This window comes from Typopeltis vanoorti, chromosome 2, assembly GCF_054136105.1.
Source record: "Typopeltis vanoorti isolate ZY-2024b chromosome 2, IOZ_Tvanoo_1.0, whole genome shotgun sequence".
NCBI classification, from domain to species: domain Eukaryota; kingdom Metazoa; phylum Arthropoda; class Arachnida; order Uropygi; family Thelyphonidae; genus Typopeltis; species Typopeltis vanoorti.
Genome location: NC_143550.1, coordinates 122,981,713 through 123,005,974, shown reverse-complemented (window position 1 = coordinate 123,005,974; position 24,262 = coordinate 122,981,713). Strand labels below are relative to the sequence as shown.

Below are 24,262 nucleotides of genomic sequence, written 5' to 3'. Positions count from 1 at the left end.
GATATTAATTATTAATAATAATTAATAATATCTGAATAATTTCCTATGCCAGATTGAAGGCTCTTCGTTTCAATAATTTACAACAAACTAAATTTACAGTATTCTATTTAGCTAAATGTTAATGTGTAATTCGACATTATTTTGTACTGTTATTTGAGAGATGATTAAAGAGGACAATACATAGTTATTTATTTTAATCTATTTTCCGTACTGCTGTTAGGCGTATGAAATAAGTACAAATAACCTTTTTTATATCACAATTATACCAAGAAGAATGTTAGCATCGTATGAAAAGGCTTTCGAAAATCATTTTTATAACTTTTATCACTGAATTTATTTTTCCTTAATTCCATCACAAAACATTTTAAGATGGAATTAAGGAAAAATAAATTTGTTTTATAAAACTTATTATAAACAGGAGTAGTTTATAGAGCTGTTTTGGTTAGTTATTTTAATCGAGGAAACGCAGGTATCTTAAGGATTTTTAAAATCAATTTTCGCTAGAAACAAATCGTTTTCGCTCTTTCTTTATAAGCCCTGGTGCGCCAGATATTCTGAGTTAAGGACTAAATTAACTGTCTTTACTCAGTATTTTTCTCACCCTTTCAACTATATTTGAAAAGCTCTTTGCTGAGAAAGCGAATACACTATTAAAGTATTAAACCACAGGCTTTGACTTAAAAAAAAAATATCGCACTGGTATTTTCTTTTTTGAGTTATCGAAAATTGGTTTATTGTAGTTGACATAGTGAGCCGGCTGTTTCTTTATGTTAAACTGTAACGTGTTGCTATAGTTACCATTCGTGTTCATTGCAGTGTTCAGCCTCTAGTATGATTTAGATTGTAAAAGCCGATCTGCCTCGAGATAGATTTTGTTTTTAAGATTTGTTTTCTATTATTCTTTTTTAAGAATACTGTACACAGAATAGCTTTTTAGTCTGTCCGTTTTATGCTGTGCTTCGTAACGCGTATTGAAATATGGATAAGGATTATAATAGACGTCTAGTTTGTAGAAGTGCAATGGTAATTGCACTTCTTCCAATAATGGTAACAGTATACTTATTTCAAAAATTGTGTTGACTTTTAATTATTCTGATTTTTAATAACATAATCATAAAGCAATTATAGTATTTTTAATAAAATTACTTTATACTTTCATCCTATTTTTAATTACAAGTTATTTTATTTATGTCGTTTTATAAACGCTTCGATTTGAGTTATTTAAGATATTAATATGCAGCATAGTATAAATACTTCCATATTCTACAGCCAAATCTAAACGAAACTTAAGCTCTTTAATAAATTTTGAAGCTGATGAGAATCTAATCAAAGCAATGGAGTTGCCTTGACTTGCACTCCTTAAAAGACACGAACTCTGCATAAGAGCCCGTATATTCACCTTCTATTAGTGTTTAATTAAGTTACAGTGAACTGACAGCTGTTTCGAATAATTGGCTCTAATCAGAGACCTTATGAGGTCAAAAACGAATTCAATGCCATTGCAGTTCAATGTCAGAAAGTTATAAGTGAACTCCAGGCAAGTGTGAAAATAAATATGTATTCTCATATGCATATTTATACAGTCATGCATTCTCCTAAGTTCTCTGGTAAATTTTACATTTCATTTACATTTGGCTATAAAATATGCATGCATTTATAACATCCTCTATATTAATATTTATTTTAAAATTAATCTGTGGCTTTACAACGATCTTTCTCTCCTCTTCCTAAATTAGTTCCCAGCGTCTATACATGTCCCCCTCCCCAGACAATTTTCGTTGGATTCATTAAGCTCTGGGGTGGGTGGGTGTCTGTGGGGGGGGGGTTGTGCTGGGTTTCCTGGTATAGTTATGTCACTGTCGATGCTACTCTATTCCAAGTTTTGATTTAAAAACAAATTTTTATCGAGAGGAAGGGAGTTTTTTTTTTTTTTTTTTTTTTTTTTAATATATATATATATATATATATATATATATATAATGTTTTCTGATGTGTAAAATTTGTTGGTTTCAGTCTATTCCAACCGTAATAGATAACACGATTTTTGGATAGTTGTGTATTATTCAAATAATACAATCTTAGAAGAAGAAAAAAAAACTAAAAAAAAACTGAGAAGATAAATCACTAGTACCGTATGGTGGTTCGTAAGGGAAAATACAGTAGTTGGAGAAAATCAGTTATAGGATTTCTACGAAGCTCGTTGCTACGCGGGCTGAAGGTCATTTGTGACAATATTAAACGTGTTTTCAGTAGAGCAACAGTCGATACAAGGTTTAGCAAATGTGCGCAAAATTTCTCTCACTGATAGGAGTTTAGTGATCCTGTTATAGTATTTTATTTCACTTTCAATGATTCTGCTACAAGACCTGATTGCACGCAAGCAGATTTCTTCATACAACAACACGTTTTCTTCCCTGAAGTAGCTTAAATATCTCAATTATCTGAAAATGCTGGACACAGAATATTGTTTTCATTCCGATTTCTTATTGGAGTTAACAATTAAGAATAAATTGACTAAATTTAAAGTTGGAAAATTATCAAGTTTATTTCTCACTAAATTTAACAATAACAAAATACGTTAAAAACGCTAAAAATCAAATATTTTAAACTCATAAATATTTTATTATCGAGTAGTCATTTCCAGGATCTCTTAGTTTGATGGATTAGTTTCGCGGACACAAATTGTCAGTTGTGCATGGGGAAGATTTCAGATGTCAGAAGAAGACTGCTGAGGGGCGTTGTAGATTCATATAAGTGTAATAATTCAAGCAAGACATACCTGACGATTCCGTATACATCTCAAAGCGGTCTCTTTCTTACAGAGTTGAATTATTAGTCGCTCAGTATTAAGATGCGCACGGCTCTTAGCATCCATATTCACCTACAAAGTGTGAATTTAGGAATGAAATATTGAGATGTTTTAATGCTCGCGTTAAAATTCGTTAATAAGAAAATGGAAAGAAACACCTAAAAGTGCTTGTTACTTTGATTTTTATTTTCTTGACTGCACTGAAGGATTCATCCCAACAGTAAGTTTTCTCGTCTTTTACAACGCGGACAAGCTGTTAAAATTTTTTTTTGTCATCGATGCAATGTTACTCTGAATTGTAATTTCTGTTTTGGCAGAGGGGGTCAGTGCATTCGCTCTCCAACAACGGTGGATTCGAGTCCCATCGTTTGCATGGATATTTGTGAATGTGTTGAGGAGGGGAGATGGATTTCGCTGCCCTGTGTGAGACCACCCCGCCGATTCAAAATGGCTTTAAAAAGTTCCACGTTTGGTCTCTAGAGTAGGATTTATATGCATTTTTAAATTTTTAAAAATTTTTTAATGTAAATTTAATATAAATTTTATATAATATTTATATAAAATCTCTCTCTCTCTCTCTCATATATATATATAACTTTCTTTTTGCGAGGAACTGTGCTATTATTTCCCGTTGTGCTTTTTATATACCTGTGTGAAGTGTGTCAGAAGAAAAAACTCTAAACTTGAACGAACGCGAAGTGCGTGTCACATGTAATATCTGCTGTCTGAAGGGCATGGACCTTGCAGGAAGCGCATGCCGACATGCAACAGATATATTTCACGACTGTGCATTATTTTATCACGAACGGTCGTTGGCTAAACTATCCGATACTCTTTTCCAGTCTGTTGACTTCTGGCATGGTGGTACGAACTAGGTATTAGCAGACCATTTCAAGAGCGGGGAAAGTTGTCTGAGAGGTGGACGCCATCAGTGCAGAGAGATGCATATAAGAACGAAGCTTTTGGAACAGACATCTAATCGAAACCGGATTTAAATGGGGGTACTAGTTTGATACATGACCTCTGCTTGTTCTCAAAAATAATAAATAAATAAACATCGTTTTTTAGGAAGGGGTAGAATTTCAGATGTTTGGAATTTTGATTACTGTGAATGTGCGAGTCCTAAATTTAGTATTGATTTCTATTATGAAATAAAAAAATTCATTGCGAACTTTTTTTTGATAACCTGCATTGTTCTTAGGATCCACTGCTCATATTTTGCACATATTTATTAATTATTCTCAACAAAATTTATCCGAGTAAGTCGTGATAACAAAATGATTTAAATAAATATATAATTCTGCGCTAAGCATGTATTTAGATATATTTAATAATTATTCTTAGCACAGTTTATCTGAATATATTTATTCTTAGTTTGACGTGTACTTTTTTAAAAACTTGTGCGAAAAATGCAATCGTGTATGTATTTCGTTTTACACAAATTTTCACAGTTTGTGAAAATTTGTTTCACAAACCGTGAAACAAGCGCAGTAAATAAGTATGTACGGCGCTTCTATAGCTCTGGATGGAAATCACTGGGTTCAAATCTCGTCTAGGACGCGAAGGGCATTCATCGAGCTTTTTAACTTAAGGTCAGTTAGCTGGTCTCATTCGGAATTCAAGTAGCAGAATTTTTCCTTCCAGGAGACTCGGACCCAGCGAAACTGACCAGAACACATGCAAAATGTCATTGAGGCATTACGGATAGGACTAGCGACCTTGTCATAAGCAATATCAGGTTTCTAGCCAAGTTACTTGGCTGTGACAAGCCTAATACAAAAATTAAAATAAAATGCAATTTTCATTGACCACTTTGACGCAAAAGATTTATTTTTGCGAAATTTTTCGTAAAGTCTTACAGCAGGACATATATGGCTCAGAGGGTGAAGCTTGATGCTTTTCATATTCCCTGTTGTCTGTTTCGGGAGCAGTGATGGGAGAGATTTGTGAGCTATTTTAGCTCGCCCTGAGTGGGCAGAAGTGGTTATTCGTCGTTGAGTGTTAGGATGGCTTTCGGTCTTTTATGTTTCAAGTGTTCATTACCGTCATAGTTTCCGGCTTGTTGTATTAGTTGGTTTGGATGCGTAGATGTCTTCATAAAGAATTTTTCTACTAGGGAGCGTAGTAGTGGAGAGATGTAGGGGATATTTATGTCCCGGTGGATCTGGGCGTTCCTGATGAACCACAGGGCGTCCAGAATCATTCGCAGGCATTTGTTCTGTAGTCTTTGTAGCTTGAGGATGTTTGTCTTGGAGGTATGGCTCCAGGCTAGGGAGGCGTATATAACTGTGGGACGGATCACTGTCTTGTACAGTAGAATTTTGGTTCTTGAGCTTAGTTTGCTGTGTCTGTTGATCAAGGGGGTATAGCTGGGCGATAACTTTTGAAGCTTTGGTGCATGTGCTCTTCATGTGGCTATTGAAGCATAATCGCTTATCGAGAAGTATTCCGAGGTATTTTGCTTCAGTTTTCCAGGGAATTTTAGAGTTGAATAGGGTGATGTCTCCTTTGGGGGATGCTCGTCTTCTTGTGAAAAGTCTTACAACGACCTCCTTTTTGAAGTTATTAAACTGTTAAACAAACATTGATAGAAAAAAAAAATTCTAGCAATCTTTGATTTCATTAAAAAAAAAAAAAAAAAAAAAAAAAATTGGAATTCCCTGGATTGAACACTAATGGAATATTTGATTTTCTATATCATTAACAAATAGAAAGCTTACATTTATATTTGAATAGCGAAAATGGATATGGAATATTGCAGAAATTAGTCTTTTCAGAAACGCGGTATTCATCCTATTTAGGAAGGAGGGGGGGGGAGGCTAATACGAAATTTATATTCTACCAAATGAACTGTACCCTAAATATCCATATGGTTTCAAAAATATTCATAATATGTCTTGTTAAATTTGTTATCGAGAAAACATGTGTAATGTTAATTTATTATTATTATTAACACGCTCGTTCTGATTATGAAAAAAAAAAAATTTTTTTTTTCAGATTTTACCAAAATACATTAGACCCACGAAGGAGGGATCTGCTTTTAGATTTTAAAATTTCCATTCTTTTCATAATGTTTCAACTCACAGTTAGAACTGTATTGATATTAAAAAAAAAAAAAAAAACTCTTATGAAAAGCAGCTTTATTATGTAAGTTTTAAGTGAACGGGTCATATTAGGGGGTTTACCCTGGAGAACATCAAATATCCTGTTACCGCTTACAAACCGCTTGTTTGTTGGCGTGTCTCTTAATGTGAAAAGAGGTTACGACAACGAACAATACAGGTAGAAAACTAGATATATCGAGACGTAAGAGCCTTTCAAAATTCAAGACATTGTGTTTGTTTAAATCAAAACCAGAATTCTAACATTGAAATTTCAATGCATTATTACGGAAGTTCATTTTTGATGTTTTCGTTTATTTATATTTCAATAAAGCTTGAAGAATGAATTCCTCCATAAATATTGATGCCTTGACTATTCCCTAGCGGGAAGTAGATGCTACTAAATCTCGACACCAGTTTATTTCTAGCGAAAATAAACAAACACAAAAAGATGAAATAGCATTAAGCGCCAATCGCGCTTGATAAACAATATGTATTCGCTTCTTCTACATCCAAAAACGAATCCTCTTCCCCCCCCCCCCACCTCTTTATCTTTGACTCATTACCTACCAAACAGCGATATAATGTTCTTATATTTGGAATTACTAGCGATTTCCTATTTGATGATGCCAATTTTAGAGCAATGCACAACCAGAGAGAAGAGGATGTTGCATTTCACGCATGCATGAAATGTAACCAATTAACCAATTGTTTATTTGTAGAATGTAGTGAATGTCATTCCATACATAGACATCCAGGCGTCAGCAGCACTGGCCACTGCGATTATTATCCAAGACCATACGAGAAGATTGTCCATCTCATTGTTTCTAAGGATATACACATGAATATAGCTACCGTCAGAATAAGAAAATCCAAACACCAGTGGTAACCAAGGCAACGAATTATAGCTGGAACAATGAAAGCACACGCATGATTGGGTAACTATGTCAATAGGTAACTGAAATTCATCTGACGTGTGTTTCCACAAGGTTGATGTCAGGGAACTATAGATGACAATAAGGTCAGCAAACTCATATAACCCTACAATGAACTTCTTGGAAAAGGAACTGATCAAAAAAAAAAACCGGCATATACCCGAAATTACATTATGTGAAAGATCTGGAGCATTGAATTCAAGTTAGTGAATCCCTGTTCTGGTATACAATTGATTTTCACTAAAGTGACGAGTGGTGCCATCATCAGGACTCATTGTCTATCTTATTTCCATAACAACTTGTTTATAATTTGAGAAGAATGCAACGTTATGTATACTGTTTTAGATTAAAGGTTTATTTCTATTAAAAATAAAAGTAAATTTGCTTTTTATTTAATCATTAAAGGAAATTTTTATATATATATTTTAAAGTAATTCTAAAAACTCGACTTACACCTTTAAGTATTTCGCATCATAATATTATAAATTAGAACAAAAAATATAAACATGGAAGAAAAGTCCTTTTTTAGGACTTCCAGGGTAACGAATGGCAATGCTGTAGTCAATGAAGCTTTAACTGAGGCTCGGCTATTGCCGTTACCCAGCCATGACTAAAGCTTTTTAGCTCAAAATAACACACCACCCACACAGATTTTCTCCATTCAGATGACGGGATTAAGAGTCAAGAACTCAGTCCATCTCTCAGTTCTTTTAAGAACTTTAAGAAACATCATCCCGAAAAAAGTTGATTACGAGTTTTAATCGACCGTGAGATGCGGTGATTAATACCCTGGGAGGGTAATGGATGGCAATGCTGTAGCCAATGAAGCTCTAACTGAGGTTCGGCTACTATTGCTGTTACCCTCCTGCCATGATCAGCGCTTTAATAGCTCAATAACACCTTATCCCTACACTGCCCTCTGCAGATAACGGGGAAGATAAAAAGCATTCTTGCTTCGCCCCTTTAAGGCAGTCCTTATAAGGATAAACATCATCCCAACCGGTGTGCTGCGAGGATTACAGCGCATTGCACTTCAGAAATAAAATAAACTTTTTTGTTTGCAGAAAAACTTTGAAAATAATAAATCATTTTTACAATATGAATGAAATTAGAAATATTGTGAGAAAAATGAAGGATGTTATGGTTCCATCCATCTTTAATAGCTAAATATAGAAAGAAGCTTAAAGTTTAGAAAGTTAAGAGAGGAACTTATGAGGATATTCGCTATCGGAGTTGCATTCCTTTGCACTACTTAAAGACGCAAACAAGCTTTGCTCGAGGGCCAGTATATTCGCCTTTTCTTAGTGCTTAAATCAGATTTCACTGACGTGACAGCTGATTCCCATCAGAGACCAGATAGAAGGCTGGAGAACAAAAACCCTCTGTTCCTAAATGCCGAAGCGTGTGTGTGTATGTATATATATATATATATATATGTATATATTTAATTTATTAAATGTGATTAAAAACATTTTGTAGAGAAAATAAAAAAAATAAAATTCGTTTTAATTTTTTTAATATAAATTCAACATTTTACATTTTTCCTAATAATTTGTATATTTTTCTTATCATAATTCTACATTATATATTGTCTATTTACGCTGGTTTGCGTGGTTCGGGTAAGGAAACCTCTTTCAGGTTCATACGAGATCAGCTAATTCGAACAGAAGTCTTTCCAGCCAAAGGGCTTCATAGAAACAGACTGAGTTACAGAGGTTCATACATAAAGAAATTGTTTTTTTTTACTAATCGCCATATAGATGCGCACAAATCCAGTGTGTATGCTGTAGAAATCACCATTTTTCCATTACAGTATACACACAGATTGTTATCTGTGTGTGTCATGACGTTAAAAGAATTAGGAAGCACCGCATTAAATATCGAAGTATTTTTTTATTTTAAATAAATCTTCTAATGTCTTTTATTCTTCAAAGGGAGTAGGCAGAACTCCTTTAACCCTAATTAACTTTCTGAAGACTGGTAGCCATGTAGCTGTCAAGTCAGTCTCCATTCTTCAAGATTCCACTGATAGTGAGCCGAAACTATCGATGAATCGAGGCTTTCTAGGGGGAAGAGATAGAGGGTGGTAGACAATTGCACTTTCTCTTTGTCCTAAAACATAACACTCCTACTACTACTTACAATGCTGAGTTCTACGGTTTTTTTTTTTTTATTATTATTAGGTGCGAGTTAAAATTCGAATTTCCTGGATGGAAAAAAAATTACATTTCGTTATGTTGCGCCATCATTTTGTCTTTGATTCGAACCAAAACAGAATATAGTTTGGTCTGCTACGTCCCAAATTCTCGTTTGTTCAGTATCAAAATGAATACCTACTAAGAAAGTTGTTAGATCAGAATCTCCGGTTCGTTCTTAACATACCTTAAAGGCCGTGTGGAAATCTCCTTCGAATTATCGACCTTTTGACCCTTAAGCAATGAATTATTTCTTCAACAAATTATTATAATTCATCCACCGAATACCACTTCGCTGATGTTCTATTTTTGCATTTATTCCTGACTTGTTTCCAGACTTCGCGTGATTCCTAAAAGTAAACACAACATACTAATGCTTCATGAAGAGGACACTTTTCGACGCGTAAACATTGCATCACATTCGCGTTAATAGCCCGGATGTGCTTTCAAAATACATACGCATTTGAGCCTTTTGAAAAGATGTACAGATGGCGCAGTGGGTCAAATTCTTAACGTTCTAGTAGTTTTAAACCGCTCAGAAGGCGAGGCAGGTTGAGCTCTGAGACAATAGCACCTAGAAGCTGTGATTGGTTATTGTGCCAGCCAATCCAATTGAAAGTTGTCGTGAGTTGGTGTTTTTGTTTTCTGAATTTCATCTGTTTTGCGTGCATGAAGTGTGAACTGACGCGGTAGGCAAGTTTTTTTAGATAATTTTCGATAAATTTATATCTTTTTTTGCCCATGTTTACAATGGGAAACAGTATTGTAGTCGAAGGAGGTAAGCTTCGTCCTCCTCCTCCTCCTCCTCTTCCAAATTTTACACCTTTCAATGATCCAAATATACCAACCAAATATAGCATTCTCCTTCATTGTTTTCTAATATACAGTATCTTAAATCAAACACGTTGTTGCCCATTCTGCGCAGATTTGGTTACAATTACTTGATAAATTAAAGTATTCTACAGTGCTCATCTTAATCATATAGTCAAACTGAATTTTGTCGCGCAGGTTTCATAAGCCACGACAGCACACCCAACCGAAATGGGCACGCGACGCCATTGATACACACACACACACAAGTCGCAGCAACGCCTATATAATTAATACAACGACTTATATAATTTTTCCCCTGAAAAATAAATATACATTTGCAAAAAAGTTTCGTATGTTTAAAAAAAATATATACTTTTATATGAATTTCGTTTAGTAAATTGTACATGTGGCATAAATGAATAAATATATGTTAATTCCATACACACGAGGGATAGCGAAGCGTATAACAGATTACATGTATATTGCTGTTATAAATAAACACAGATTCTTCCACTTATGCGAAAGTTATGATTCAATTTTGAGGATCGAATTATATTTCATTTAATCGAATGATTAGCAGAGCTTAAATAGTTTGCTTAATTAGTATCAGATGAGGTAATTAATTGATAACCTCGTGGTGCTAATGATGATGATATAATCTTCAATCGTAACCTTGTTTACGTGCAAAACAACAAATTTCATACACGGGCGCACTCACAGTAATACACAGAGATTGTATTTATTTATTGCATAATAACTATTAATTCGGAACATAAAATTAATCACAGTGCTTTTAATAACAAAGAATTGAATGTCATTTGTTCTTCTTATGTTTTCTATCAGTTCCAAAGATTGGCAGTCTGTTGAGGAGGTACCATACTGAAATGAAAGGTTGTGATCCGCTAATTGGCTTAAAAATATAAGGCCGAACAAATTAAAGACGGTATTTACCGTAATTGTAACCAGCACGTAGGGGATATTTGCATACATATGTAAATTATGGCTGAATAGTAGGCGTACAGGAAGTATAGTAGTAGTACAAACCTATCTATACATGCGGTTCGCTTGTTGTTTACGAGTTCTCGCAGTAGTTGTGATGCCAAGGAATGTCTAGATCGAGATTGGTAAAATTTCAATCGTTGTGCTTCTCATAGACTCGCTTTTTTTTTTTTTTTTTTTTTTTTTATATCGGGGTAAAGTTTTTTAACATTTATTCGGAATGGCAAAAGTGTGCTATTAAAGCAGTTGACATTCAGAAAAAAAAAAAAAAAACCCAGAAAACACGTACTTTGGCACATTTCCTAAATCAGAACTCGAAGGAATCGATTGTTAACATTTTGGCAACTTTTCACTGACTAGACTTATTAATATTAGTATAAATGCATCGCTATATATTAAAGAAACACTTAAAGAGTGCAAAATAGTTTTTACAAAATAATGAAAGCAATCTGATCATGAAAAAATAAATTGTGAATAGCCCTTCTCTGAAATGTATTTATCAAACAAAATGCACGTTTAGAAACCTGCAAAAATGCTCTTGAGCAACCAACAATGCAGTTTATTCAAAGTCAACCCACGTAGCCTCGTAACCAATGATTACATTTACGTAGAAAATGTAAACTAAATGCTTGCTTGCTTGTGTGTATGTGGTAGAACCGTCCCTTCTACCCATGGGGAAGGAGATACTTAACGGACTTTTGAGCCACATTATGAGTACGTGAAGGCGGTTGGTATTATGTGCATTAGTTCTCATCATATGCATACTTTAGCACAGACGTGGAACACCATTAATATTCATAACAGCAATCTTCAAACAGGAAAGAGAAATTTATGCTTGGAATGAACTTACAACCGTTTCATACACTGTCAAAAGTTAGAGGAAAAGAATGCAACAAAACTTACAGCAACACCTATTTACGAAAGTAATATTTAAGATATGTAATCACACTTAGGTATCTTAGATCGGCAGAATTCTTCAGAGTTTTGTCATTTTCTGATTCGGGAAGAGTCTAAAAGAATAAAATGTGAAGTATATACTTGCCTGTCGTTTTATGGAAGGTTGATATAACCGAGATTCGTTGTAATCGTTTTCTCCAAGGCTATATTTGTGTCTGCATGCTTAGATATCGAAAATCGATATGTGTGTGTGTGTGGTATTTTTCACGTTTTCAAGGGGCTTGTTGCCTTTCACTGACGTTTTGTGTATGTGTGCGTGTCCACAGATCAGGTGTTTGGTGTGGACTCGCTCACAAATAGCTATTTGAAAGGTAAAGGGAAACAGAGCGCCAAAAAAAAAAAAAAAGATTAAGAAAGATCGAAGTGATGTTAGCAACGTCGAGAATCAATACGCAGCTACAATGAACTTCCTGATGCGGTTAGTCTCTGCGTTACTTCGATTTCTGTCATTTTAATCCACGGCATTGCAGCACCATTACTTCCATTAAGAACGTCCACTTCGACAACATTCGCCACGTAAATAACGTCATGGGTGAACGAGAGTTATTTTCCTCTTCTTCCAGGTATTCTTAATGGTGGTACGTAAGATATACTAACCAATCGGAAACCGGTTAAACTTGCATTAAAAATAATGCTATTCAATTCTTTATAATGGGAGAAGGAAGCTCTGTTATTTGCCGAAGTTGTTTTTTAAACAATGAAAAAAAAAAAAGATTTTGAGAGGTGAGGTTGTTTAATATTAATGAAGACCGTCCCATTCCCAAGGCATCATTAAAAAAAAAATCTTGTTTAAGTATAATGGAATGACAGAATACCATTCCTGAATTTTTTTTTTTTTTTTTTTTTTTTTTTTTTTTTTTTTTTTTGTGCATTTTTGCTCATAATAAATGATGCATTTTCCCGTAATTGCCGTTCTGATAATCAAATAACTTTATCTATACAGAATACCGGTTTATTCTAGTATCACCTCTTGCCTCCAATGTGCAAACTATTATCATTGCGTAATACCTTTTTGTTCAGGGCATCTAGCAACGAAAACATTGTCAAGGTGAAGGCCAACGCTTTTCCCCGACCTGCCTAGCTAACATAAACTTAACTATTATTGAAGCTTTCGTGGCGCCATCTATTACCAGTAGAGAACATTAATAGTGACATGCTTGGATATCGGTGATTTGCTTTCTAATTTGTAAAACGTAATTTAGGTATGTAAAATAAATAAAAGATATTAAAGCAACTGATATAACGACAAGAAAGAACATACTAGTAGTAGAGTTACTAAGGTAACCTATGTTCTTTCTTGTGGTTATATCAGTTGCTTTAATATCAGTTTAGTTCTAGGTGTTGATCAGAACTTTCCAGATCCCTCGTCGTATGATCGATATCACTGGTCCTATTCTGTCTGTGGATACTTCTTTGGTGTAAACAGCATTTTTCAAATAACGAATTACTGAAATGTCCTACAATGCCCTGTAATGTATTTTTTCACAGAGTATGTTATATGTATTCATATAATTAAAGCTGTACGTATTACCAACTGCATCCTCTTGAATGTCACTGTTTATCTCATTTCATAATCTTTCAAAGCAGTTACTGCAGACATGTATAATATCTTTTTTATCTTTAGATTTTATATGACCTTTATTATCTCCGATTACTTTTATTGTACTCTTTTTAATCTTCAAATGTCGCCCAAAAGATATATTGTCATCACCTTCAAAAAATAAAAAATAAAAATAAAAAAAAATATATACAGGGTGTTCGGGATAAATTTGACATATTTATAATTAATTATATTTTTCCGTAAGTTACATGTATTAATACACACTTCTCTTCATTTAAAAGTTTGGACCCTTCTTCATTCATATACAAGATGTCAGAAAGGATGGATAGCTGGAACCCACCTGAATCATGGAAGAGAATAACTTGTATCATGATGATTCGTGCCCGCCATCAAAATAAGGATATTACGACTGCTGACCAATGCTCCCTGAATACAGTAAAAACAATCAGGCATGAACTAGAGACTTGCAATGGTGACTACGAGGATGTAGCAAGAAGAAAGATCCCTAGCAGACGATCTGATTGCGTTCGTACAGCAGAATTCCTCGCAAATCTGCAGGAACAGGTGTTGAAGAACTCTGGCATTGGAATTCGGGCTTTGTTCGTGGAGTTGCTAACTGTAGTCAAGCCCTGGATAACAAGGGTAGCCAATGGTAGGCCGTATGTATGGCAGCAGGATTCGGCCCCTTGCCACACCTCTGGGAAAAGTCAAAAATGGTTGTCTGAAAATTTCTACGACTTCACCAGTCCAAATGTTTGGCCTCCAAACTCCCCAGACCTTAACCCCATGGATTATTTTGTATGGGGCGCAGTTGAAAAAGACACCAATCGCACTTCCAGTAATACAAAAGCCCAGTTAATGGATAAAATTAAAACAGTTTTTGCGGCCCTTCCCAGGGAGACTGTAGCATCAGCTTGTTCGAGGTTCCGAAGCAGAATTGAAGCTGTGATCGATGCTAATGGTGGTTATTTTGAGTAAATCTTGTTGATAGTATTGTAATTAACTCTGCCTGTAATGTTTTTTTGTCAATTCATTAAATTTAATAGATACAAAGAAGATTTTCTTTTTCCTTACGAAACTGTCAAATTTATCCCGAACACCCTGTATATATATATATATATATATATATATATATATATATATATATATATATATATTATATATATATTTTGTTGCTTCATCCAGTGATTCTACCGTTGTGGGTATAAAAATATAAAGTATGCTATTTCTATATTACTCTCTCTTCTTTTTTGCCTCCCTTCGTAGTAAATCATTCCCAGTGCTATCGCAACCTAACAGTAAATCCCATTCAAGGTATATAAAAAAAAGCATATAAATTTTCGTGCCATCTTCAGGAAATTTTTACGATAATTAGGAAATGCTGTGATATATTTATTATTTTGGTTTACGGAGAGACAAATTTGGAATGCGAAGAATGTAATATTTATGTTGTAAATAAATAACTTTATGCAGTCTATTAAATTATAATTTTTGAAAGGTACATTTATTTTTGCTTTCAAATTCTATTCTTGGCTTCTTGCCAATTTTGTTATTTTTTTAATGGGGCCATTTTGTCGCATCCTGAATGCGCATAAAATTAGTTAAATGTGTTTTAGATTGTGAATTATAAATAAACAGATTTACATCGTTTGACGTTTGCATGTTAAGTGTAGTTTGTTTTTCTAGGTGATTGTAATGCCACATTCCCACAATGATCCCGGTTGGTTGAAAACATACGATGCCTACTTCATATCCTTTACTGCACATATCCTGAACAACATGGTAAACAAGCTCACACGTCACAGTGACATGACCTTTGTTTGGGCAGAGATATCGTTTTTCTCGAAATGGTGGAATAGGTAAGTTGTTTCCTCGTTCTAATCGTTAGGATAAAATGCTGTATTTCCAGAAGGAGCAGATAAGGGCGTTCGTAACCTTATTACATCATCGATGGAACTCTTTCGTTACGACCAAGGAATCTTCAACATGTGACATTTTTCGGTTATCCCATTGGATAATCGAAAAGTATCACATGCTGAAGATTCTATCATTAAAAGTACGAAATATTTATTGACTTAAACAGTTAAAAGTTTAAACTAAACTTTAAAATAGTATCAAATGGGCATGGAAATTATAGATTTTTAGTAATGCAGGGTTTTTACAGGAATAATTTAACAATATCACTTACGTTGACGGTACTCCGATTTAAAATTGAACGGTTCTTTTTCTTGAAAGAAGATAAATATCATATAGTGCCATGATTGGTCTCAAGAGCACGGTTTTCGGATTGTTTGATCTTTATCCCACCAGCGGTATAGTGCACAACGAATTTGCAACCTTTTTTTTGAGGGGGAGATAAGATTTACATTAAAAAAGATAAATATTTGCATAATTATGAATTTTTCAGCAGGCACAAATACAAAGTAAAATATGGCAATCTGCAAAGCTGTTTGATCGTTGCTATGGGAACAGTGTAGCAAACATTTAAACTAGAATCGACTTTTTTTTTTTTTTCAACTGTTGTATTTGAAAATAATTTTGTATTTTTATTTTATTATTAACCAAAAATTTAGAAATGAAAGTTTGGATTATTAAGAGCATCTTATTATTATTATTATTATTATTATTATTATTATTATTATAACTAGCCATGAGTTTGCTTTAACTTAATTACCAGTATGAAAACTGAAGATCTTAAATCCTAAAGAGAGGTTGCTAGACAGTTAATTTTATTTAGATGGCTAGCAGGGAATTTTCCCCTGCTCGCTCCGCCACCCCCCCCCCCTTTCCGTAGACCGTTACGATAATTACTGGGCTCAGTCATCTCTTTTCATTTCAACAAACCAACCTGACAATGGCTGTAATGTTAAGTAAGACGCCCCGTTTGTAGCGACTTTCTTCAGTACAGGCAGTCCTTCAAAGATAAGTGGCTTGCACTCGAGGTGCGAAGTGTTTAATCGATTCTGGAGTTACATTCTTCAGCACATTCATAGATTAGCTGAGGTTTTACTTGATCAGCTGCCATGTTTTCCACACATCCTTTCTCTTCAACCAGAAATAGCGTATCCGCTCTTCAACCAACAGATTGCGGGTTCGAAACCCGCTGTTGGCATAGATGTTTGTGAACTGCTTTCGGTGAGAGTTGAATTTCATTTCCTGGTGAGACCTCTGCACTGCTTATTGGAGGTTTGAAGTGGCTTGAAGTTCCATGTTTGGGTTTCCGACCTGTGATAAAAATCAATAAATATAGAAAAAATTGTAGAATTAATTAAAAAAAAAAAATCCTTAGCCCACTCACGACACTAATGGAGTATATATTTATAAACATTCGTCAGTAGTAGTCACATTATAAAAAAAGAAAGAAAGAAAGAAAGAAAGCAAATAGAAAACATAAAGCTTCGATTGTTATCATATTTATGAAAATGCGAGTTACAAAATATGAAATTAGTTAAAGATATTATGGTGTAACTATTAATTATCTAGAAACGCTGTTCAATACACATGTTTCCTTCAAGCAACTTCAGGCTTCCAATAGGCAGGATGTCGTCTCACACCAGGCGATGAAAATCATCTACTAAATTCAACGACTAGTAAAAGAGTAATTAGTCTTGACGTGTGAGCTACATTTTCCCTCGTGGCAAGTAGCAGGTGAAGGGATGGTTTTAACGAAAGCAATACGAAGTGCAATCAGTAGTGGATTTAAAAGTCTAAATATTAATGGGTATTGTTTGAATAATTGGGCAGAGTGCGACGAGTAATTGAGACTGACTCCTTGAAGATACCCAAAAGGATATTTTGTATTCGTGATTATACTCGCCGAATTGTTACCTTGAAATTGTTTTCTTTTGATCTAATAAAATCGATTTTTCTAACTGAGAAGAATGTGACGTTATGCTTTATGATTTCCATGGCAACAGTAGTTTATGAACCGTCCGCAAGGTGCAGAGTAGGCCTGTGTATATGCTTTTATTATCCCAATATTGTCAATAACTGAGGCATCAGTTTATACTTTTATGTTACACTGACAAAATCAGCGCGTTGCTGCCACAACAGAAGTTCTAATTATTATACAAAAATTAAAGCCGATCTTGTTCTTGTCTAAATTGTATTTTGGACGCCGTTAATAATTCCACGGTCCTGCACATGTTACGGTCAGGTGAAGAAGGCACTCCCTCTAACTCGCATTTCAATTGATAAACAAATCGAGATATGCAGTCTGTGAGACGCATATCACTTTGGATCCGATAATTTTAATTCTGAATTGGGGAGAAATCTCGAGATTATCTTGTTCAGGATATTAAGTAATATTATGTAGTGAGGCGGTGATTAAAGTTGGCGTTAGCTTTTGTTTAAGCATTCAAATTTTAATTTGCTTTAGAAATACAACTGTTAATGGACACTTTATTTTATATTTCTAAAAATAATTTGAAGTTTTGCTTTAAGTTTTAAATTAGTAATCAAAATAACATTTTGGTGTAATAAACATCGGTGTCTCTGTAGCAAAGAAACTCTTCACAAGGGCATTTCGAAAGTGACTTCTTTATAACTACGCGAGATACAGGAATGACTTTTTGTTTGCCCGCTTTTGACTTTTTCTGTGTGTGTTGTGTGTGGCGTGCAAAATATACATCAAGGTCAGAAATGGGCCGTAGGAAACGTGTTACCAATTAAGTCATAATGCATTAGACATAAATGTGTCGTAGTTTGTTTCGACTGTATTCCCACCAACTGGTTCTTCCTTATCACCTCTGTCCTCAGAAGGAATTTATTCCAGAGGTGTTTGAAAACTTTTCGCGGATGGATTTAGGAGAAACATTATGTAGAAGGAGGTTATTGATTTTTATGCAACCTCACAGCGAAAGTCTCTAACGTTATATTATATATTAGTTTACATGGACCATGGTTTTTTGTTCTGTATTTTTTTAATATTTTTATATATTCATAAAGCCACTTCAGGCCTCCATTAAGCAGGTCGGTTGGCTTGCAGGGATCAATGAAATTCATTGATTTAAAAGTAAGTTATACTCCGTACGAGTATGAAGTCCGTTATACCATTAATGTAAACTGCATGTTGCTTCCAATGTGAATTATTTACACTTCTTATCAAAGAAATTAAGTCGTAACGTTTTCACTCAATTCAGATCGTACATATACAAGCATTTCTCTCTCTAGCTCTAACGCTTTCGTAGCGTAAGTTACGAGATTTTCGCTATATTTGCATCTCTGTTAGTTCGAATCTCATCTGTGTATATATATATATTCCTTAAGCCTGTTTACAACGTCCATTTATAGTATGCATTCTCCCCCCCCCATCTTGTTGCTGGAATGACTTATTCTTTTCGTAATACGGAGGCTGAGAAAGTCAGCAAATAAAACTTAAAGAATAAAAGATTGTCAGGATGCTTAGTTGTTATAAATGAAAACATTATCTGATTAAAATGTACATTCGAGAAAAAAAGGAGGAAGAGTGTTTGCTCCTTCTGGAGCTAACCGATTAAAATTTTCTTTTGAAACTATTGCAGCAGACGATGGGAGCCCTCACTTTGCAACTTTAAGAAATCCCTTGAAGTTTCTTATTATTGGACATCTACTAGAAGACATAAGTCCATTTAGGATGGCAATGGAATGGACTTCACGAATTATCCAAATTCATAATCATATACCGGGAGATGTACATGTAACTATTTGAAGTCACTGTTTGTAAGCGGAATGGTGATCTGGAGGGTGATCAACTCCATAGACAGAGAATGAGACCGAGTAACTCAATGATGGAGGAGGTGGGGTGGGGAGAACGAACAGCAGGTGAACAATGACTACTATTGTAGTCATTGTTCACCTTTCAGTCAAATACCTTTTGGAAATACTTTTCATTCCTACATCCATTCAATTGCCATAACATTATTTTGGTGTCGTTTCTAATTTTTTTTAAAAAATATGGATTCTATGGTCTCACTCAGATTGATGAATCCAGCAATATTGAGATGGATACCATTGCCACAGAACCATTTCCGATTCTTAACAAACTCCCTTTTCTCTTTCGAAAGAGAAATTAAGAACTATAAAGACGTGGTCTGTTGTGACACTACGCATTGAAATCTGTCTTCCCACGTTTCCTCTTTCTTCCAGCTGGTCTTTTAGTATGTGATTTCCATTTTTTTGATTATTATTATTATTATTATTATTATTATTTGCATTTGATTAGTATGTTTTTGCCATTTATCCCTTCTCTTCTTCCCTGTTTCATGTGCATTTCTGTAATAGTGATAGTGTTCATCAGTGGTATATTTCTTTATTTTTCATCGAAACACCTCTCTCCCCACCCGTGCCAGTTTTTATTTCCCTCGTGAATAACTGGTTCGGTTCTTGTTTCCAATGCACAAGTTAAAACCAATATTTTGCTTAGTTACAATATTTAAACTTTCTTTGATCCGTATTTAAAAAAGCCAGGATTTATGCATTGCACAGCAAATAGCCTAATTAGGGTCCAATAAGCTGATATGGTTCAGTCCATGGATTTGCCACCAAGGGTATTATGTTAATCAAACTTAACCATTTAAATGATTGATGTAGCAGTTAATATGAGACCAAAATCCTCCTGTAGCCTCTTAAATAATCCTAGATTTAAATCATTCGCTTCGTTAACATATGGTTAGACATGCATGACATTCTGAACATTTAGAAGTATTTTAAAATAACATCAATATCTTCTATAACGGCATAACAGCCTTTGTTAGTCCTTACTGTTTTCTCTGCTAGTTTGCAAGTAGTATGGGTGGCACTTATGACCAAATCAAGATAAGATAAGAAATCGTGACGTCATTGGTTGATAAGAAGATGATGTCATTGTGTGTGTGTGACGTCATGAGTTTGGAATTTCCCTGGGGGCATATGTGTCAGTGACACCAAGTCGTGTGTTTTGGTTCACGTACGGAATTGTGGGTGATGGTAGAGATAAGGACTTGTGTCATGATTGGTGGGGCACTTCTGGCCAAATCAAGATAAGATAAGGAATCGTGCCCCGGGTGTTTTCAGATGTAGATAAGTGATGCCATTTGTTGGTCGTAATTAAGTGATGTTATTGTTTTGAATGGAAAAGGAATATATATTAGTGGATAAGGATTCGTAGTGATTGGTGGGACACTTTTTACCAGATCAAGATAAGATAAGGAATTGTGCATTCAAGTCACTTGATTTTATCTGCACACTATGATACCTTTTTTCCTACAGCAATCTTTTTAAGAGTTTTATTAATGTGATGTGTTAAAATATATACTGTCTCACTGTAAAATAACCAAATTCTAACAGTCATGCTGTTAGTATTTGGTATGAGTGTTTTCTTCTAGTCTGGTGGAGCTGTCTACAAATATAGTAACAAAATTGTCACTTTTCACTTCATTTGTACTTTATTCACAAAACTACAATTCTGTTATTTGCTATGACCTCTGTTTTTAATTTCCCTACACCAAAATAGTATGGGTGGTAAAGTTGTGAAATAAGTTTCTACTCACAATCACTTAATTTTAAAGTTTTATCATGTATAGATGTGTGAAAAGAAAATGTACCTTCTCTTTATTTTGAAAGCAGCATAAAAGTTTTCTGTCTGTTTCTTCTTGTTACCTTGTATGAACATTAATTTATCCTGTCTTCTCAATCCCTAAAATTTGTATTTGTGTTATCTGGCACAGTAAGATAACTTTTTTAAACAGAATTGCATTAAGGTATATAAAGTTATGGATTTTTTTAAATCAAATTCTAAACAGAATAAACGTGTAAAAATTTCATTGTGAAAAACACAACAGCATCACACGTCTTTGTTCATTTAAGTTTATAAATGCATATTTTAATTTGCTGAAATATTATTTACAGAGAAAAAAAATTAGAAACATGTAATTACCTAAAAATATTCAGACTTTTGTGGTTCACTCATGTTATTTTACTTTACTGGACACAAAACATCACAACACAATATAATAGCTGCACTGGATGAACAAAGTGCAGTAACTCTATTGTTTTCCTTATAGTACTATTTACCTGACTCTAACACTGACCGTTCCTTCCAAACTGAAACTTTTGCACAGATAACTCACAGACATGTTTCTGCATGCTGTTGGATATGATGTTGATGTGAGATTATCTTACTTTGTGACATGATTGGGCAAACCTTATCTCTGTAGCTCGAAAAGTATTCTATATTATTTGTCCTTATTATGTTAAGTATTTTATCCTCAAACAGTGTTTTTAATGTTAGAACATGTGACTAGTTCTCTGATTCATATGTCCGAAAGTGTTGGGATGGGGAAAAAATAGCATTAGGTGGTGGTGGTGAAAGGGTAGGCGAGAAGGTGACAGTTGCCTTCCCTGAATGCTCCCCCTACCATCCCCTAATCCCTCACCCTACTCTCCTCCAGAATATGTCTGCTCAGGATGTAAGACCATGTGACTAGTTCTCTCACTCATATGTCCAAAATTGTTGGGATGACAAAAAAAATAGCATTAGATGGTGGATGTGAAAGGGTAGTGAGAGGGTCCCCCACCCTTGCTCTAACCCCCTCATCCCTCTCTTCTCCTAAACTTACTAATGCTAAAGAAAGAAAAATAAATAAATTTCAGTTACATAAGTTCAGAGCTTTGGAATTAAAGTACGATTGTTAGCATTTGGTGATTTTATATCTCTTAAAAAAAGTTTCGTGTAGGAAAAAAGGTGTCAAATACTGTGCAGGTAACAACAACAACATTCTGTTGTTGTTACCTGCACAGTAATGTTTGGGGAATGAGAAGACAGGATAAATGAATGTTCGTAGCAAAGTAACAAGAAGGAATAAGCAGCAAACGTTTATGGTGCTTTCAAAAAAAAAAAAAGGAAGGTACATTTTTTCTTTTCTTTTCACACAACTGTACATAACAATCAAGATCAAGTGACTTGAGTGCAAGTCAAAACGTATTTCACAGCTTTACCACCCCTACATTCTAGTGTTGGGGGAATTAAAAGCAGAGATCATAGCAAATAACGAAATTGAATAAAGTACAAATGAACTAAAAAGTGACAATCTTGTTATTATATCTGTAGATGCCTTCACCAGACTAGAAAAAAACAGTCGTGGTTAAAGTAAGACTGTTAGAATTTGGTTATTTTACAGAGAGACTGGAGATATTTTAACCTATCACGTTACCGAACTCTCAAAAAAGCTTAGTCTAGAAAAGAAGGTACATTTATCTTTTCTTTTCAAACATTTGTACATGATAAACATGACTGGCAGTCGAAACTTTTTTTTTCTTCAAAATTTCACAACACATGCTATTCCATTAGGAGAATGAAAAAAAAAAAGACAGAGATGTGATAGCTAATAATGCGATTGTGTCTTTTGAAATGAATAGAGTACAAATGATTTTCTTTTCTTGTGAAATTTCTTGCCACAAATTAACAAGAGAGATTTTTTTTGAAAATCCACTCAGTGAATTAAAAGTCTTATTTGTTCATGCAAGCCCTCAAATATTTCAAGAAACTGAGTCAACTCATGGAAGCAAAAGGAATCGGGTATTAAATTAATAACCAGAATTTTAGTGGAGAATATTTCACCTGAAAAGTGAAGTGAAGACTGGGGTAACAGATATCCTGTAATTAATTATTTTAGAAAATTGTCTAATGCTATGTATTGACAATGTTTGAGTTATCTGTAAACATTTCGTTCACATACTCAAACCCCGAACTGATAATACCACGCAAAACATCAAAGGGAGGATATGAGTCATGAAAATGGAGAAGTTTGGATTGTTGTGTGGGAAGTATTATCAAACCCTCAAGTAAGACCAGGAGAATTCCAATCCCCCCAGTCAGAAAAGTTCAAGTAGCCACAACAATTTAGCGAATACGAGATGCTGGCAGATATTAGCCATGACAAGACATATTGAGCTATCGTGGGGGGAAAAAATAGATTGAGCCACCATGAGTGTAGGAAATAAACGAACTGCATAATAACTATAAGGAAAGAGAGTCAACTGCATTTCAGACCTTGTATTTGTGTGTTTTGAATATATGTTAAACATCAACAATTTGGAATATTTAGAGAACCTCGATAGTTCCAAGATGCCATATTCTGGAATGTAAGTTAATATTTTTTGTTTATCTTAATGTTTATCTTAATGTGATATTTGTAATTTCAATGACCTGTGATCATATGTTTTGGTAAGCGCAATTCTAATTCTAATACTCAATAGTTTATTTTTTTCCCATAAGAATAATCATATATTAGAGTGTTACCATGGATACATTAGCGACTTTTCATGTCTAATGTGTGTGGTCGAGTTAATTATTCTGAAAAGGTCGAAGCGTTGCCGCCATTTCGACTCTACTCTAAGGATTCCCATAGTGTGTAACAGTAAAGAAATACCCCAAACTGTATTAGAAAAATAGTACTGCCATCTATAGACATCCCAAAACAAAACTTGACGACAATGACGGATGTTTGTCACCCTGGGAAAATTCCGAGATATCTTATCTCAAAAACATCGCCCACAATTCCTTAGGCAAACTAAAACACCATGCAATATCACAGAGAGACATGTTCCGTGAAATTTCCAAACACATAATGTGACGATTCCTTATCTCTAAAATCACCCATAATGCTATATGCGAACCAAACACACCACATGATATCCCTAACAGAAGGGGGACCCCCAGCGAAATTCCAAACATTCCAAACTCTATCTGCATCTGAAAACAACACATATACATGTCACGATTCCTTATCTTATCTTGATCTTGGTCTGGTTAAAAGTGTCCCACCAATCTTGAATCCTTACCCACTAATATATATTCCTTTTCCATTCAAAACAATTACGTCACTTATTTACAACTAACAATTACGTCACTTATCTACATCTGAAAACAACAC

At 34.5% G+C, this 24,262-nt stretch overlaps 1 protein-coding gene across 1 annotated transcript in view; it reads left to right on the top strand.

Annotated features, from left to right (window-relative positions):
• LOC150109400 (alpha-mannosidase 2-like) overlaps positions 1-24,262 on the top strand; it is a 128,960-nt gene that overhangs the window by 83,118 nt on the left and 21,580 nt on the right. The window contains exon 2 of the mRNA XM_090412900.1: positions 15,057-15,229. Coding sequence (XP_090269026.1) covers positions 15,057-15,229 — 173 coding nt within the window. The remainder of the gene's footprint in view (positions 1-15,056; positions 15,230-24,262) is intronic.